This window comes from Aptenodytes forsteri, unplaced genomic scaffold (assembly GCF_000699145.1).
Source record: "Aptenodytes forsteri isolate BGI_AS27 unplaced genomic scaffold, ASM69914v1 Scaffold459, whole genome shotgun sequence".
NCBI classification, from domain to species: domain Eukaryota; kingdom Metazoa; phylum Chordata; class Aves; order Sphenisciformes; family Spheniscidae; genus Aptenodytes; species Aptenodytes forsteri.
Genome location: NW_008794121.1, coordinates 466880 through 484616, shown reverse-complemented (window position 1 = coordinate 484616; position 17737 = coordinate 466880). Strand labels below are relative to the sequence as shown.

The window sequence follows — 17737 nt, the reverse complement described above, 5'->3', positions numbered from 1 at the left end:
CCCATCTTGGTACAACCAAGACTACAGTGAGCGTGTAAACAACTCGGTGAAATGGGGGAAGCTCTGAAATAACACAAGTACCGTGCTTTAGTGCCTGTTCTAAGACATTAAATATATGAAGTCCATCAGGATAGTCTTGAAGCTTACAATTCATGGCATTACTGTCTGTATTATTTATCAAGCTATATTGCTGTCTGTGTTGTCGTCATGAAGGTGGGAGAGGGTATTGCCGTTCTGTGTTTACACACTCTAACTTTCGGATTTCGGAAGTAAGATTTGAGCGTTAAGACTTGCTTTATATAATTTGGAACTTCCCTGTGTTAGGTACCTCTGAGTTCATAAATGTAAGTATTCTGTATGATGTAGGATCTTTTGTGGTTTTTTTTAACTGGTCTACACATATTTGGGTGGTCTAATGATTTTAAAATGTTCTGAGAAATGGATGGTTTTTATTCTGCATCAGGTAATAATGAGAGAATTGTAGAAAGAAGTTAGTCTCGCCCTTCCTCGGTGCTATACTTCCCCCTCGCTACCTGCCTGAGCTGGCACAATATTCATGCCGTTGTTCAGGGAATGGATCCAGGGTGGCAGAGGGAAGGGAGTGGATTTGTTATTGATCAGACTCACTGCAGCTGCATAAATGTTTTTCCTGACGCGGGAAAGGGGCCAGCGCATTAGTGGGAACAGCCTGGTAAGGTAAGCGCTGCCTCCTTCAGCAGCAGTGAGCTATAAAGCATTACTACAATAAGTTTCAGTGCAGTTTATTTAAAAAAACATGCAGAAGTGACTGTAAAAAAGCAGTTATGTAAGGGCGTGGTGGTTTTTTTCTTGTTTTGTATTGGGCCAATATAAAAGAGGTGACTTGTCTGCTGGCCTGTGCAGCCCCCTCCTGGGGAGCCCTGCAGCACCCAGCCCTGGTTCCTCTGTGCAGCTCTCAGATTTATTCACAGGTACACTTTATATATGTGTATTTATGTGTGCGTATCACATACATCTATACACACACACATTTAAAGATGCATAAATATAAGGAAACAAGGACAGCAAGGAACAACCCCAAAAGGTTACCGAAAAAGACAGCACAAACTGGAAGAACCAGTCAATGGGTTCATGAATCGGAAACTTTATTTTGAGGAACTTTATTTACTTAAGGTGGGTGGTGGTGGGGAGGTTACTCTGTTCATGGCTGTGGGGATTCTCTAGCTGCCGGTAGGGTGATGGAGGGGTACAGAGATGGAGGGTGGTGGTGAGGTTACTTTTGTCCGTGGCTGTGGGGAGCTTCTAGCTACCTGTAGGACAATGTCGGGGTACGGAGGTGGTGGAACACAGAGGTGGTAGGTGGTGTGGACATGCCTTTGTCCATGGCTGTGGGGAGCTTCCAGCTGCCTGTAGGCCCATAATGGGGTGTGGAGGTGGTGGGTGGTAGGGTACAGAGATAGTTGGTGGTGCGGTGCTGCCTTTGTCCATGACTGTGAGCTTCCAGCTGCCTGTAAGACCGTAATGGGGTGTGGAGATGGAGGGTGGTGCAGAAATCCTTTTGTCCTTAGCTGTGGGGAGCTTCCAGTTGCCTGTAGGCCCATGATGGACTACAGAGAAGGTGAGTGGTGTGGAAATCCCTTTGTTCTTGGCTGTGGGAAGCTTCCAGTTGCATGTAGGACCATAATGGGGTGTGGAGATGGAGGGTGGTAGGGTGCAGAGATGGTTGGTGGTGCGGTGCTGCTTTTGTCCATGACTGTGAGCTTCCACCTGCCTGTAAGACTGTAACAGGGTGTAGAGATGGAGGGTGGTGCAGAAATCCTTTGGTCCTTAGCTGTGGGGAGCCTCCAGCTGTCTGTAGGCCCATGATGGGTCATGGAGAAGGTGGTGGGGTATGTAGATGTTTGGTAGTGCAGTGCTGCCTTTGTCCTCAGCTGTGGGGAGCTTCCAGCTGTGTGTAAGACCATGACAGGGTTCGGAGAATGGGGGTGGATGGTGTTAGGAGATGGTGGGGGATGCAGAGATTCCTTTGCCCTCAGCTGTGGGGAGCTTCCAGCTGCTTGTAGGACCATAACGGGGTGTGGAGATGGAGGGTGGTGCGGAGATCCCTTTGTCTATGGCTGTGGGGTGCTTCCAGCTGCCTGTAGGTCCATGATGCAGTACAGACTGGAGCTGTGTGTGTTTCCTTATCCTTAGGTCAGTGTCCTTGTAGAAAGGTGCAGCGCGCTCCGGCTGAGTAGCAGAGGCTCTGGTCTGGTTATGTCTGTATCTGGGGCTGCAGCTGTCAAAAAGGGGAGAATCAACAACCAAAGCAGTTACCTTCCATCACCTCAGACCTCCCCTGCCTCCCTGCCTGGGGTTCTCCCAGCCTCCTGCCAAGGCTGTCCAACCCATGCCTCCCTGATGGCGAGGAGACACCCCTCCTAGGCCAGCCGTGCCACCCACCCCCCAGTGACATGGGCCACCACCAGTGTTCTGGCTAGTGTATCACTAGTGATGGTGCCAGGAGCTCATGTGGGGCCCAGCCCACAGCTCTCTGGGGTAAAAGGATGGGGAGCTCCCTCTGCCCATGGCTGTGAGGAGCTTCCAGCTCCCTGCATGGCTGTGGTGGGATACAGGCAGGATACTTAGCTCTGGAGGGAGAGGACAGGAGCGTGCTGTGGTCTGGTCTCATCCCTCCCTGGGTGTCCAGCTGTGATGCACAGGAGAAGCAACCAAGGAGGAACAGCCACCCTGCCCTCCCCTGCCTGGCACAGCCCTTGCTGTGCCCATCTGGGGCTGGCTGTGGCACCAACTCCCCTGTGACGTGGGCCACCACCAATGTTCTGCCTGCTGTGACATGGCCGTGACATCACCAGGGCTGGTGCATCACTGTGACATGGACCATTCAAGCAAGAGAAACAAATATTAATAAAATAATAATAACAACTGATAATGCTGGGGAGGGAAACTAGGTAGCTGTAGCAGCAATTTAAAGAACAGCAGCTCAGCAAAGGTTAAAATAGAATTAAAAGCAGAAGGTCCTATCTACTGCCCAGTTTTAAAGACTTGTGCTGCTGAGATTTGTGGTTTTGAAGGCTAAATTCTGGAAGAAAAATGCTTGTCAAGTTGACTGGAGGTAGTATTTCACACGTTTGAGATTAAAGACATGTCCAGTGCCAAACCCTGCATCCAGGCGTTGCTGACAGCACTGAGGACATCTCAATGCGAAACGCAGGACTCGCATCTTTCTCTCCCTGACATGAACCAGAGATTTTGCCAGGGACTGTGCTGTGCTATACACTTCAGTTAGACACTGGAACAAAATACATAAATTAGCTTCCGTCTCCTTGGTTCACTGCAAAAGTATGAAATCCTCTTTAACTGACAGGACCAGAAGAAATGGGCACAAACTGAAACACAGGAGGTACCCTCTGAACACCAGGAAGCACTTTTTTTCGGTGAGGGTGACTGAGCACTGGCACGGGTTGCCCAGGGAGGTGGTAGAGTCTCCATCCTTGGAGATACTCAATAGCTGTCTAGACAGGGTCCTGGGCAACTGGCTCTCAGTGTCTCTGCTTGAGCAGGGGGGTTGGAAAAGATGACCTCTGAAGGTCCTGTGAAACAAAAGTCTTGTTTATATAAACTGTACAAAATCTTCCACAAAAATAGAAGTAGTGAAATGAATGCCAACAGAAAGGTGTTCTCTTGTTTACTGGATGCAATCTTACCATGACCCTTGGGAAGAGCAGCGAACCAACGTGAAATCTGTGTGCTGTGAACTATTTCAGATCGTTGAACAACGCAGTGATGTGGCCTGCTTTGCCTGTGGCTTCTTCCTGCTTTGTATGCTGAGCCACAGAATTAAATTAAAGGATTTAGAGCTGTACGTCTGTTTGCTGCTCCTCTTGGTCTTGTGTTGTCTGTTTTTCTGAAATGCAACTGTGGGTCTCTAACCAGAGAATTGCTGGTTTGGAGCTTTTTACAATACTTCCTTGCAGATACAGGTTTCCAGGTGTTAGCATTCCTGAAAAGACAGCACAATGTGCCTGTCCCTCTCAGAGGGAAGTAGCATGTCGGTGGTACAGTCTGCATGTTCTTTCTGCAGTACAGTGTGGCTGTAGTCACGCTGTCTGTGGCCTCGTACACTCCAGGGTGGACGAGCACTATTAATGCTGCATGGTGCTTGGCTGAGGCCCATCTCGTATGGTACGTGCAGCCTCCCTGCCTCAGGAACTCATTGCTCTTGTGAGTTCAAAGTGCTGGTGGGGTGGTGGTTTTGGTAGCACGAAGACTTGAGTCCTGTGTACATGGGTTGTGTGACATATGGGGGAGGTATAGGGCCTTTGGAGATGGTATTGGAGGACTGTTTTTGGTGCATGGAGCAAAACTATTCCACGGTTTGCTCCAGACAGGCAGAGTGGATGAAGACTGTACCTAAAATGTTCTTTCAACCTCGCTTCCTCATGGGCTCCCTGCCAGAAGCAGCCGACTGTTACGGAGGTGTTGTGGCTCATTGAGAGACCAGGAATTGGGAACAAAACAGAACAAGACAAACTCACAATGTAAATGTACCCCCAGTGGGTTGGCAGAGACAAGGGATGTTCTGTAGGGAACCTTCTACCTCTCAAGCACAGTACCTACAGCCATATGTAGAGGCTGTGATTTGCCCTACCATCGCCTTTCCCTCCCACTGCAGTAACTAGCCTGAGTAACTGCTTGCTTGCAGTTACCCAACTGATTTTCACATTGAAATGTTAGTGTGGTTGCTGACTAGAAAACAAACATTTCTTGCTTAACAAGAGGAAATGAGAACCTGCAATTTCTGAGAGAAAATGAGAACTTGATGCAAGTGCCACTGCTGCTCTTAAGTTGTGTCTATAAGGTGATTAGCTATGCCATGGACAATGCTCCGTTTCTCTTCATTAGAAAATTCTAAGCAAATTTGAGACTCCCCCCCCTTCTTCCAGGTTACATATGCAAAGAGTGTCTGCAAAACAAAAAAGATTGCTATGAGTGTTGTAAACTGTCACTTATTTTGACAGGTTATTAGCTTTGAAACCTAACTCTGGCAGTAAGTACACATAATTAACATGATTGGGAGTGAAAGAACCTGTAAGAAATACTCAACTAATGCCCTTGTACTTTAATTCTTCAGTTGTTTCAGATTATGTATCCTGATGAGGTACAAAAAAGTGTAATTCTGTCTCAGTAGGCAGCTGTGCAGTACATGGAAAACTGAAGATGAAGCAGCATAACATTGAATTCAGCAGAGAATATATATATATTTTTTTTTAACAAAACCTCGAGGCTTTCTAAAATGTGTTGATGTTGCAGAGTCTCAACTGCCACATTGGACTGCTGCAGGACATGACCCCACAGTTCTGTCCTATATCTGATTCTGGCAGTAAATTTTTATACATAGCTGTTTAAACTATACCTCACATCCCCAACAGGCTCATCTCTTTCCCTCTGCTTAAAAGCCATTATAGCCACTTTAAAATTTAACTCCACAGGACCACTAATACAGGTTATGTAAAGTTCCTGATTGAGAACTAGTCAGAAACAACACGGGTAACTTGCAAAAGGACCGTTTTATGATGTAGTAGTACTAGCTTTCTATAGATAGCTTGTATATATAACAGTGTAATAATTTTATAGGAAAAAATAATGCAGAATTTATTTTTTTCTGCTGCTCATGTAAGTGCAGAACTATGTGCAGACTCTTACCTATGCAGCAGCCTGTCTGTCGCTGTCCCAAGTGTTTCTTGTTCCCATTTCGTGACAGTGAATCTGAAGGGGAGCTTCTGATAGTCTCATTCTCTCTCCTCCCAGCTTGTTAGTAATGCAAAACCCTGCTCTCTGTGAGAATGAGAGGACTCCATGAATGTACTTGGTGGAGTCTCCTTGAAATGCGATAGGAAAGCATTGCCTGACCTCTTTAATTCCCGCGTATCAAATGGCAAGCCTCAAAGGTGTTTAAAAATTAAGAATGCTTCACAAATTTACATCTTAAAATGGTAGATTAATGGCTCTGAGGGCACTCATGTCACGTTTGTAGGTGCTGCCAGATTGGGAAGTAGACAGTTGAGGGCAGAGCTGCTATTCAGAGGGAAGTAGACAGGCCAGGGGAATGGACCAGCAGGGACATTAAGTTAAAGTCAATGAGGACAGGCTGCGCTTGAGAAAGAGGAACCCGCTGTGGCAATGCGAGCTGGGGCTTGGCTCTGCTGAAAAGGCCCTGGGAGTCTCTGTAGGCAGCATGCTGAACAGGAGCCAGTGGCCTCCCCGCACAGCGGAGGAGGTCGACAGCATCCTGGGCCATTGTGGGGAGGGAATGATCTCCCTTTACTCAGCATTTGTTAGCCCGCATCCAGATACCGTGTCTGGTTTTGGGCCCCCCCAGTACAAGATAGGTATTGACAAACTGGTGCAAGTTTAGCAGAGGGGATCCAAGATGGTTGGAGGCTGGAACGCTTGTCCTGTGAGGTGAGACTGAGGGAACTGGTGCTGTTTGTCCTACTTATCCTCTCCCTGCTGGACCAAGGGGGGGAAAAAAAAAAAGGTGAGAGCTACAGTCAGAAACCCAGCTCTAGCCCAGTCACCAGCCAGAGGCACCTCTTTCCTTCCCTGTCCCTTTTCTGGCACCAACAGTGTATGTTCAGGTAGCACAAGCCTCTCCTTCCAGGGCCCTCCTGGCTGCTGTCACCTTATCTGCCGCCTCCTTGCACACTGCTGGCAGCAGCCAGGACCCCTTCCCCACCCAGAGCAGGAGGAACAGCATCTGTTGCTTCTTGATTGCTGCCTTGTCCTGCTGCCCGACCTATATATATATATGTGTGTGTGTGTGTGTGGCTGCAAGGGGTGGGGCCCTGTGGCGTGGTGGCTGCCTGTCAGATGCGTGGAAAGCTGTTTAGCTGGCAGCGGAGATCCCCCCCATCCCTGGGTGCTTGGAGGATGTGGGTCTGTGGGTGGGTCTCACCTCCATCCCCAGTGCTGCCCTCTTCCCGGTCCTCTTTGCCTTTGGGAGGCTGGTCCCTGTGGGCTTGAGGGACCCTGCTCTCTGCCAGATGCTTTTTCCACCAGTAAGTAATCCTCTGAAAGCCAGTAGCAGCATGGGGCTCAGAGGCTTTGAAGGGTCCATATCTCCCTTTTTTGGGGAGAGCCAGTGCTGCCAGACATCCTGCCTGGTGCTGAGCTCAGCCCTGTGCACACACATTCCTATCGCAGCAGGCAGACCCTGCCAAAGCCATGGTACTGAAATGGACTCGGCCTCTTCTTTTTCCTCCTTCCCTAGCCACTTCCTAGTGTGGGGTAGCAACCTCAGCCTGCTTACTGGGATATTCCCTGCTCAGCTTCACAGGGCAATGAGGGAGAAACCAGTACCTGGCAGTCAGCCCCTGAACCCCTTGGGGTATCCGTACCAGACGAGTCACCAGCACTTCTGCAGCAGCTGGGGGACCCTGGGAAAGACCACAGGTCGCGTTGGTGGGGTAAGGCTGCAGGTACTGAGCTCACCACAGCACCTTTGCCCTCGTCTCCCACCCCCTGTGCCTCCAACAGTGATGCTGCACTTGCTGGCACAGCGGCTGGGCTCTGTACCCCGACCTGCGTTCCCTGAGCTGCTCTGCTGTCTGTGAGTGCTTTAGCTGCTCTTCTGGAGAGTCGTGTTGGCCAGCAGTGCAGAGATTTGGCATTTTTGGTGGATACTGAAAGAAATGCTGTTTTTGTCTCATTGATATCCCCGTACTGTTTGACTTTAGAAGAAGCACTAAATTCTGTGGGCTAAATTGCTAAATCCATGAGAAGAATTTGAATTGCTTTGTTAGAGTCCTTGGGGATGCAAGGACATCTTAGACCATTGATTTTATTAAGGAATGACTATTTTTGTATGCAACAGCCTAGTTTATTTCTGCTTAAGACAGGAAGCTTTAGGCAGTCTTGTGTTGATTTTTTTTTTAAGGATATTAAAAATAATGTCCAAACACTGTAGTTGATAATCTCTGAGTAACTTCTCTTTTGCTTACGCTAGGCTTCTGCGTTGTGATTAACGGAGCTTACTGGCGTTCTAATCCAGGCAGTGGTTCAGAACAGGCACTTCAGTTGTCTGAGTTTGTGTTTCTAAGCTAATTGAGTTTGGTGCTAACTTCATGCTGCTGCCTTGCTTGGCTTCAGAAGCTTGAGAAATTCTTTTCTAAGCAGTGATCTGTTATAGTTATTTTTGAATACATCAATGAACTACCTAAAGCTGCTAGTGAGCTTCTCACCTCAGCAGCATGTAATTGCATCCGTAGGTGGGATTGATGATATTTCCTTGGAATTTAGAAAGGCAATGGGATGCTGCATAGCTTGACTAATCTGACATACCCTCCTAGTGCCTCTTGCTTTGCATGACAGGAAAGTTAGTGTTGATGGAGAGAGTGACTGTGCAGTGATGCTAATGCTTCAGAAAATATGCTTTGCATAAAGGCATACTAGACTTTCTTCTTCATAACCCCAGTTTCTAATGTTGAAGTCTGTGTGTTTTAATGTTACAACTGTTCCGCTTTGAAAAATGAACCTTCATAAGAGCTACTGAGAAACTTTCAGATGTATTGCTTTATTTCATAACTGTAAAGCAAAACAGCAAAAAAACCTGTTTATTGAGAATTTGCAATAGGGTTAAACTTCAACAGTGGAAGGTGTCATTATCTTTTAGCCCCACCTGACTGCAGCGCCTTTTGAATTTCTCAGTTTAGTATGGTAAATGGTGTTCATACCCAAGCAGTACGTTGCAAGAAGTTAAACTGGTCCATACGCTTTGAAGCTCCAACTCAGAGAGAACTGAAAAGCAGGAAACAATGAAAAGCAGTAGGGATTGTGCCACAGACGGTTGTGATAATAGCTGTCTTGAGATCAGTCTTCTAATGCTATTGAATGCGGAACCCAGAGCACGAGACAGATCATCACCACATCTGAATTTATGTCAAGACTTGTAAAATTCCTTCTCTCTGTTGCCCCAGGAGTTTCAGGTCATATGTGGAAAGCTTTGATATTTTCTTTTTTAGCTTGTAACTTTTTTTCTCCTGTTGTCTTTTCTGATTGCAGGAAATTTTAGCTAACTGAGTGCGACCTGAACAAATTAAAATGTTATTTGGATGCTATTTTGGCTGACTCATTTTTGTTCCCTAGGAAATAAATAAGGTAGCTTCAATCAAAAATGCCTGTTAATCTATTTGTAAAATGAATGTTTACACTATTGCTTCAGGAAAGTCTTGCCTCAGTTTTGCAAAACTCCAGACCGTAAACTGTGTAATGTACTACATGTTATTCCATTTTTGCAGGCAAGAAATACAGCGTATCCTAAAGAGCTATTAAAGATGCTGTGTAATTTAATAACCTTGTTTTAAAGCAAAACTATGTATTGAATTAGGATAGTGTGAAATGAGGTTTTCATGTACTCTTGCCTCGGACTCTTTTCAGATTAGTCATTTGTTTTCTGGTTGACTGCCTATGAACAGCTAAAAGAGAAGCTTTCAATTCTGGGATTTAATATTTGTTGTGCCCCATTGTTTTTGTTCTATTTTTAGGCCTTTTTTTAGCTGTGTTGTGATTAATGGTTTGCTTTGGTTGCAGAGCCATCTGAGAGCCTGAACAATAATGGCTTGCCTTTTTTATTTTAAGGCACAAAGAAATTAAAATTTACTTTAAATTCACATGTCTCATCCTGCTAGTGTTTGAGATCTGTTATCAAGCTGTGGAAATAGTTTCAGATTTTTCAACAAGTTTTACTGAGTATTTATTCCCTAATGACAGTGTGCAGCTTGTATCATTGCGCTCTTCCCAGCACTTTTTTGAATCCTCCTGAAGAACCTCCCTCTGTGCGGAGCATGTTTCCCGGTGCTGCAGAGGCTGCCTTGTGGCAGGCAGTGCAGGAGCTGAAGCTGCCTGACCTCTATTTTAAATGTCAGGGATGCTTCACCCTTGCCTTTCAGATTCCATTTGCCTTTTTTTACCCTCCTTAGCAGGAGCTGAAGCTGCCTGACCTCTATTTTAAATGTCAGGGATGCTTCACCCTTGCCTTTCAGATTCCATTTGCCTTTTTTAACCCCTCCTTAGGACCCTGCTTGAAGCAACACCGTTTTAGAGGAGCACTTGTGCAGCCTGAGCTGTACTATTATACAGCTGGAGTCACTGTGTTTTACAGCTGTGTATCGATTGCCTTCTACGCTGCCTGTGTTTTTGGCAAGCCTGGCAGGGTTGCTCTGTGTTTATTACAGCTGTGAAGTGTCCTGTCCAAACTGGATGTCAGCAGACAGGCTGAATTTCCTGATGACCAAATGAATTTATAAAGCCTTCAAAATCCCTATGTTATAAAATACGGGTACTTACTCATCCACTTCTTTCAAAACAGCATCCTATGGGTGAATCGCTCCCTATTAGTACACGTTGTAAAAGGACAGACATTGATATTCTTCTGTCATTGTTTTTCTTTGTCAAACTGGACTCGCCTTCTCTCGCTTCCCCCCAGGTCTCCCCAGGCACGTCCAGGATAGTGTGGTTGGTATTACCATGACTATCTAATTCTAATCATCATAGGTAATTAACATTAAAGTTTCCCTATTTTGTCCCATTGTTTTCTAGCCTCAATATTAGTTGAGGGTGCCGAATAACTATGAAGAACAAATTGTGTGTACGTGTGTTTTGTACACTTGGAAGTTCATAGCTTCAACAGTAATGCAAGTTTGGGAAAATACTGAATGACCAGAGGGAGACTTCAATAATCAGTGTCTCTTACCACCCTGCTACATAACGTACTGTGCGCTGCATAGGATTGACTTTAAAACATTCATAGGATTGTAGCATTTCCTCCCTTAAGGTAAATACTCGAATCAAGCCTTTCGGAGGTGTGTATAATCGCTCCCTCAGCTGAACGAGGAATGGTAGTAAATGTATTCTCTATACATGGAAGTGACAAACGCTTACATTCTTTCATAAATGGAATGACTCTGTTTAAAATGGAGTGGGTTTCAGATCAGAAGAATTGCTCCCTACTGTTCTATTTAGCCAAACTTTTTCTTTGTCAGGTGGCCGTTCATTTTAGTCATGGGTTTTAGATGATAAAAGCGTGGGATGACAACATTTTAAAAAATGTTCTGTCCTGACTTGTCTGGTATTTGTATCCCTTTTGTTGGTACAAGGAGCCATCCTGTGCAGATCAGGAACTCCCTGCGTGGGAAATACCGAGATCGCCCTTGAACCTTTGTCCACATTCCTGCCGTGATTGTGTGGTCCTTATGCCTTTTTCTAGGCATCTGCTGACAGTTGCTGTCAGGGTGCTGGACTAACCGTCCCTTTGGTCTGACCTGGTACAGCCTCTTCCAGGTAACGGCAAAGCAGCCGGCAAGCGAGTCCCCGCTGCGATACGCACCGTACAAACATCAGCACGTAGCTGCAGGGAGCTTTCAGTTGCAATAAGCTATGCAAGCCTAGGTGCAGTGGTGTAACAGTCAGGTAACAACGATACCAGAAAGGGAGAATGTCTCTGGCTCTTCCATATGAACCATAAGACTGTTAATATATTGCGATACATCAAATTAACTGATCTACGTAGCATTTTGTTTTTAAATGTTTCCTCTGAGTAGGTTAGTGGGTGTATATTTTGCTGGTTTTGGGGGCAAATCATAAAGCAACTACTATCTTTGTGTGCTCTAAGACCAACAATAAAGTTATGTTTCACTGACATGAGGACTGCTTTTGGGAGCAGATTTTTTTTTTTTCTTCAGAAAGATGCTAGCTTATAAATATACAGCCAGTGACTTCTTTGGAAAATTCTTTGTTTAGTGGCTGTATCACATACTGTGTGTAAAATGCATTCTTTCTGAACTTTTAAGTAGTTGCGGAAATTTGTTTTTAATTCTTTGGGTTTTATTGACAAGATTCTTGAGACCCTCCTAAGTACAGTTAAAAATCTCTGAGTTTGGAGAGTAGTGAAAGTGGCTATTAAAATGATGCATGTGATACTTACCTTCAAGAGTAGGGGTTATTTTCTTTTTTTTTCCAACCCATTCATATCAAGTGTATGTACTGAGCAGGGAAAGTGTCAAAAATGGCAGGGATTCTCTGACAGAGAGAAATAACCATCTTTAGTTGAGAGTTTGTGGTAAATAGGGTCTTTGATTCTCTTATACCCACCTCACTAATGATTAATGTAACTTGAAAAGACAAGCTTTATTTTTGGTTTTACAATGTCAGCTTTATTTTACTGTGCCTTTTAAAGACCTTTCCTGCGGGTGGGGAGGAAGGAAATACTGCTTTGAAGTTAGGATTTTTGTCTGTCTTCCAGCAGCACGGATCGAGAATTAACTTGCATTACCTGCCTTAGAAAAACCTGTTCTAAAATCCGTGTTCCTCACTTACAGGCTTCACATGGCTGGAAAGTGTGTTAACGACTAGGCAAACACATCAGCGTATCAATGGCAGCAAGAGCTCTTGAATCTTTTATAAATAAGGATGATACAGAAAAGACAATATGATAGAAATGAGAGTTACAATGAAGGCTGGTTTGTGCAGACAGGCATTTTATAGGATGAGAAGAACTTGTTGCACTGCAGAACTAGGAATTACTTAAAAACAGTAAGTATATAGTTCAGATCCCTGATTTCAAGAACTAAATGAAGATCTTAATCTTCTCTTGCAGAACGAAAAAACAAAGGAACAGATTGAAAGCTTGTTACAGAATGGAAAGCATAAAGAGTTACGGGATCGTCTCTGCTGCAGGCTGACCTTTGGGACTGCTGGTCTTCGCTCTGCTATGGGAGCAGGCTTTTGCTACATTAATGATCTTACGGTGATCCAGTCAACACAGGTAAGCTGAATAGTTGCATAGGAGACAACTGAATGGTTTCACAGTAAACGCCTGGGTCGTATAGCGTACCACTGAAATACAAGCTGAGGGTGGAACACAGCAGCCATTCAACAGTAGAGTGATAGCATGAAATGTTTAGTGCTGGAAGAAAATAAAGTAGCTTGAACAGGTTTAATTGGACGTCCTAGGAGGCAGAATATAATCGCTTCCACTGGAATTTGGCCAGTAGTTAAAGTCTATTATACTGCTCTGAAGTTGGAAATCATTAGCTGTCATAAGAACTTCTAGTATTTGTCAAAAACTAAACAAAAAAACCAACAAGAAAACCTGAAAAGCAAACCCACCCCCAACCAAACAAGCCTTTTCTTTCATTTTTAGCCAAAGTTGTGAAAAACTATACAAAAGTAGCAGGTTTTACTAAGAAAATGAACAGGAAGTAAGGTGAAAAAGCAAATGTAGACTGACTGTGAAGAACATCCGTATTGTAAATTGTTTAACTTCTGGGGAATTCTTCCAGTAACAATGGTTGTGTTACCTACAGCTGGACTGGATAGCTGTAGAAAATACTGTGGTTAAGTGCACTGGCATTACTTTAGCTCTGTCTGTAGCTCTTGGCACTTTTTAAAGTAGAGATACAAGAAAGCAATTTGAGATACGAACTTAAACTCCCAAACTGCAAATCTTACGTTACATATTGTATCAGAGAGGTCAATTATTGATGGTTTATCTATGATTTAATATTTGTGCATTTGGTTTAGAGATACTGTTACAGAATTATTTGCTAAGAAATTTGGAGTAGAGTATTTTGGGATGGACTTCTTGATTTGGATACAGACAGGGAGATCTTGGAACTTCGACGTAGCTCTTGACTGCCATTTTGATAGTTGTATATTAGTGTTGTTGGAAAGGGTCTGATGGGATGGGCGTGCATGTGGGGTAAAGTTTTGGCCAGGGAGGCTTTAGTCCTAATTTCCTGCTCCTCTGGCAGAGGTGAGGCTCTGCTTGGTGGTGGCACTGGGTGTACATTTCGAAGGGCATAAAAGCTGGTACGTGGAGTTGAGGAGCTGGATAGAGGCAGCCGTGGACTCATGAACGATATCAGTGCTGTGGTGGGGAAGACTGGTGGCAGAGACTCCTTGCTTCTGACACATCTTTTCCTTGAACCATGCTTTAGGTTCTTCTGACTAGCTGTTTAAGTTGATTAACAACCAGAAATGCAATTTTCTGGACTTGTTTCTTCAATATCTTTTACCCTCCTCTTCTCCTCTATTGATTTTGGTCTTGCATGCCAGAAGAGGGCTGGAAAATTATCAGACTCTTCTCTGTTTCCCTCCCTGCTTCTCTTTCATCAATGTTAATGAATTGTATGTGTGTTGATTGACAAATAAATCAACTTGTTGATTAATATAAGGCTTAATCATCTCTGCTTTTCTTTGAAGCGCTGTTTTGTTCAAGAGCAGATGACATTCTTAAAGAACTTGGTCCCCTGTTGTCTCACTTCTTTCCCCACCTTTTCGATAAACACCTTGGGAAGGAACAGTTGATGTTGATTTAGTTTTTGATCAAAGTGCTCTGTGCTCCTTTTCTATATTGCTGTCTCATAGTAGATTTGTTCTTAAATTTGCTTATTGTATAGTACTAGGGTGCTTTTCAGCTGATGTGTTCCTCTATCAATTTTTCCCAAAAACAAGTAGATTAAATAACTAATCTTCACAACTAAACTTTGTAAGAAATTAGTTCAGCGTGTGTTTGAAACTGATCTGATACTATCTAGACTTTGAGCACATGAAAGAGTCTGAATTTGAACATTGATTTATCTAGGGTTGTAGTCTTGTTAAACTATCATTCCTGACTTCGATAATAAAGCATGTGCAAGAATTACTATGGTAAACATTAAGCAAAAAGCAGTTGGATTCTTAATCTGCAATATATAGCTTTCTCTCACCCCAGTGAAGGTAGTGGGAGGCAAGGAAAGAGAAGTGTTGAATCCTTTTGAAAATGAATAGCATGAGTCAGAAAATGGATGTTCTGTATTTGCTTTCCTTATGAACATACAAAATACAAATGGGTTTGGACTGTGTATATTAAATATACTTAAACATCTTATCTGTTCCCACCTTTAGTCTTGACTATTGAAAATATAATGAACTGATGTATTTGTAACCATTGTACTTGGAACATCAACAGAAAGTTTTCGTTACGACAAACCTACTGAATCTTATCTACTTTGTCAAGTACTTTTTTATAAATGGAGCTTCAGCCATATGATAAGAGGTGTTTTATTACATGATTTACAAAGGGTTGATAAAATCTCTCATTTAATACTGTGTACTTAAACATTTTAAAGCAGTTGTCTCTTTGCAGGTTAATGCTCTGATGCAAGGTCCTCAGTAGACATGACTGAAATAATCTGTTTTCTGTTGGCTCAGGGTGAAGTGGTGTGCTTAAAACTTGGAAGAGCTGGGACTTTATTAAGCTGTTTGACATACTGTTAGTGTCTGACTCATACAACTGGAGCCCAAACTTTGGTGGTGAAAGCAAATTCCAATAGCTCTTTGTACAGGCTTTGAAAAGAACAGGAGTAACATGTTGGGAGCTCATTGGTAGCGTTTGAAACCCAGCCTTATATCTGACCATTTTTTCTCTTCAGTTTTGTCTTGGGTCTCACAGAAAGTTTTCTTTTGGTTTCTAACCTCTAAACTGGACACACCTTAGCATGGTGCTTCCTTTAATTCTAGCCTTACTGATCTGAGTGTGCCAAATTCATCTGCTACAATACTGTAATGGTATGAACAAAACTTACTGATGTGGTACAGGTGGTCTCCACTGATCCAGTGGGAGCAAGCTGAAGAGATTAAGAAAAAACTGGTTTAAAAACTAGTAGTTTGTTGCCAGTGATGGAATTGTTAAGAGTAGCGAAGTTGCTTTAAACAAGTCCAGTTTTCTGTGAAGCAGAGTAAACATCTCGATAATGCAGAGGAAGTTAATAATAGTCGCTTTGCTTTTTGGCCTGTGCAGTCTGAATTTGGAGTTGCTCATGCTCCCGGCGCCTGAACGTTGCATGCTGCCTTTGTGTTTCCAGTCTCATGAAAGCGTGACTGAGCTTGGATCGGCTGACTGATACGCATTCTTGGCAGAAAGGGAAAAGTTTCATTCTGGTCAGCAGGGAATGCGTTTGCAAGTTCAGTTTCATGGGCATTACTGGTTTCTGAAAGTAACGAACTGGGTTGTATTCATTTGCTCCCTCTGTGGAGCTTCTATTTTTAGTTGTTTATTAAAGCCATATATCAAGTTAGAGAAAGCAATCTCTGCAAAGCGGATTAAAACTTGTTTCTGAAGTAAACTGCATCAGACTTAATCTCCTTCTTTGAGTACACTTGTTTCAGAAACTAAGGACATTAACAGTTTTGCTGAACCTAATCTGAAAATGGGCAATCCTGTCTTTCTACATTTGTCATTACCTGCTACAGGAATAAATGGCCATTCAAAAAAGTAGACTTCAGTGTAGTTAAAATATTTCCTTCAATTAAAATAAACCTTAGTTAAGTTGCATGCTTAAGTGCACGCGGTGTTCATTTGCATGATTATATTGATTTTGTGAAAAGTCAGATCCAGAAAGGTACAGAATATCCAGAAGTTGCTTTTGACTCTTCTGAAGATTGTAGGTACTTAACCTACGCATAAAGCCTAGATTTTCCTGCTCAAGTATTGCTTCTGTCCTGCTGAACCGATTGCTTTTGTTAATAGGTGAGTAACCCGTCACTGACCTCCGCAACAACAAAACCACTCATCTTCGCATCATTGCTATCAGTTTCCTGTTGCTATATAAGCAAAGCTAAAGATAATAGTTGAAAGATTTAGATACTGGACTTCATAAAGCTGTTACTATCTGTCTTGATTCATCAGCCAAAAATCTTTCCATCCCATTCTTGATACCATCACTTTCCCCTCTCTTCTCTTTTGCAATTGCTGGTAAGGGACTGGACGCGCAAGAGGATTATTTAAAACATGGCAGTAGAAGCAGACTAGATCTGTCCGTGAATTTTCTATAGGGAAAGCACCTGACCTGTGCAGTGGTATAAATATTTGTAATACTTCAGTGCACCTAAAGAGAATTTTGTTTTAGATCCACTGGGGCGGTTACACATTTGTATGCTGACACTTGCTAATAAGTTATTAATTATCACCAAGTATGTAATGGCAAGATGTTGACTTGGATATCTTCATTTAGAAGCAGTAGCTATCCCAGGAGAAGTTAGATGGGGACACTATCAAAACCTGAGTCTTATAAAAAGGAAATAGGAATTCTTTAAATTGAGAGACTTATTAAAGAAAGGACTTATCCCAAGAGGTGTTGGAGTTACTAACTGCCCTCTGAGAAAGGGAGAATGGTACCTGAAAAAAATAGGTGTGAACTTGAGTAGAGGGTTCAGACAGCGGAGAGCCTCTGCGTTCACTTCCTCTCACTGTCATTTTTTTCTTTATTTTTATTTCCTGCGGCTCTAATAAAGGTATTTGGATAGTAAACAAGTCCAGTAGGGCTGGACTAATTTCTGCTGTGGGATCTTTGGATAAGCTTAAGGTATTTTGTTCTTGTACTCCATATCACATTGTCTTAATTTTAAGCAAAACTTCTCCATGGCAGAAAGTAAAGACATTCCTGTTTTTATTCATATGAAGTCTTTGATCTCTGTCAAACAGTGAAGCTGGTTTAAGAGGATGTCCTAGGAAAAACGTCGCCTCACCCTTGAGGAGAGTGTTGCTCAGATTGTAGTGGCACCCAATAGCTGCCAAAAATGCTCAGGCAGAAATAGCCGGGATGAGGTGCAGGGGAGAAAATACAGAAGATCAAATCTGCTAAAAAGATCAATATAGGCCCTTACTTTGCAACAAAAATAAATCAGTCCTTCTGTGTTTGAGGAACGAGGGAATGGA

The 17737-nt window shown here is 43.4% G+C and overlaps 1 protein-coding gene across 1 annotated transcript in view; it reads left to right on the top strand.

Moving 5' to 3' along the window:
• Positions 1 to 207: 207 nt before the first annotated feature.
• The window catches only part of PGM2L1 (phosphoglucomutase 2 like 1), a 40238-nt gene continuing 22708 nt past the window's right edge, over positions 208 to 17737 (top strand). Inside the window, exons 1-2 of the mRNA XM_019471431.1 lie at positions 208 to 213; positions 12635 to 12802. Of these exons, the coding sequence (XP_019326976.1) occupies positions 208 to 213; positions 12635 to 12802 (174 nt within the window). The remainder of the gene's footprint in view (positions 214 to 12634; positions 12803 to 17737) is intronic.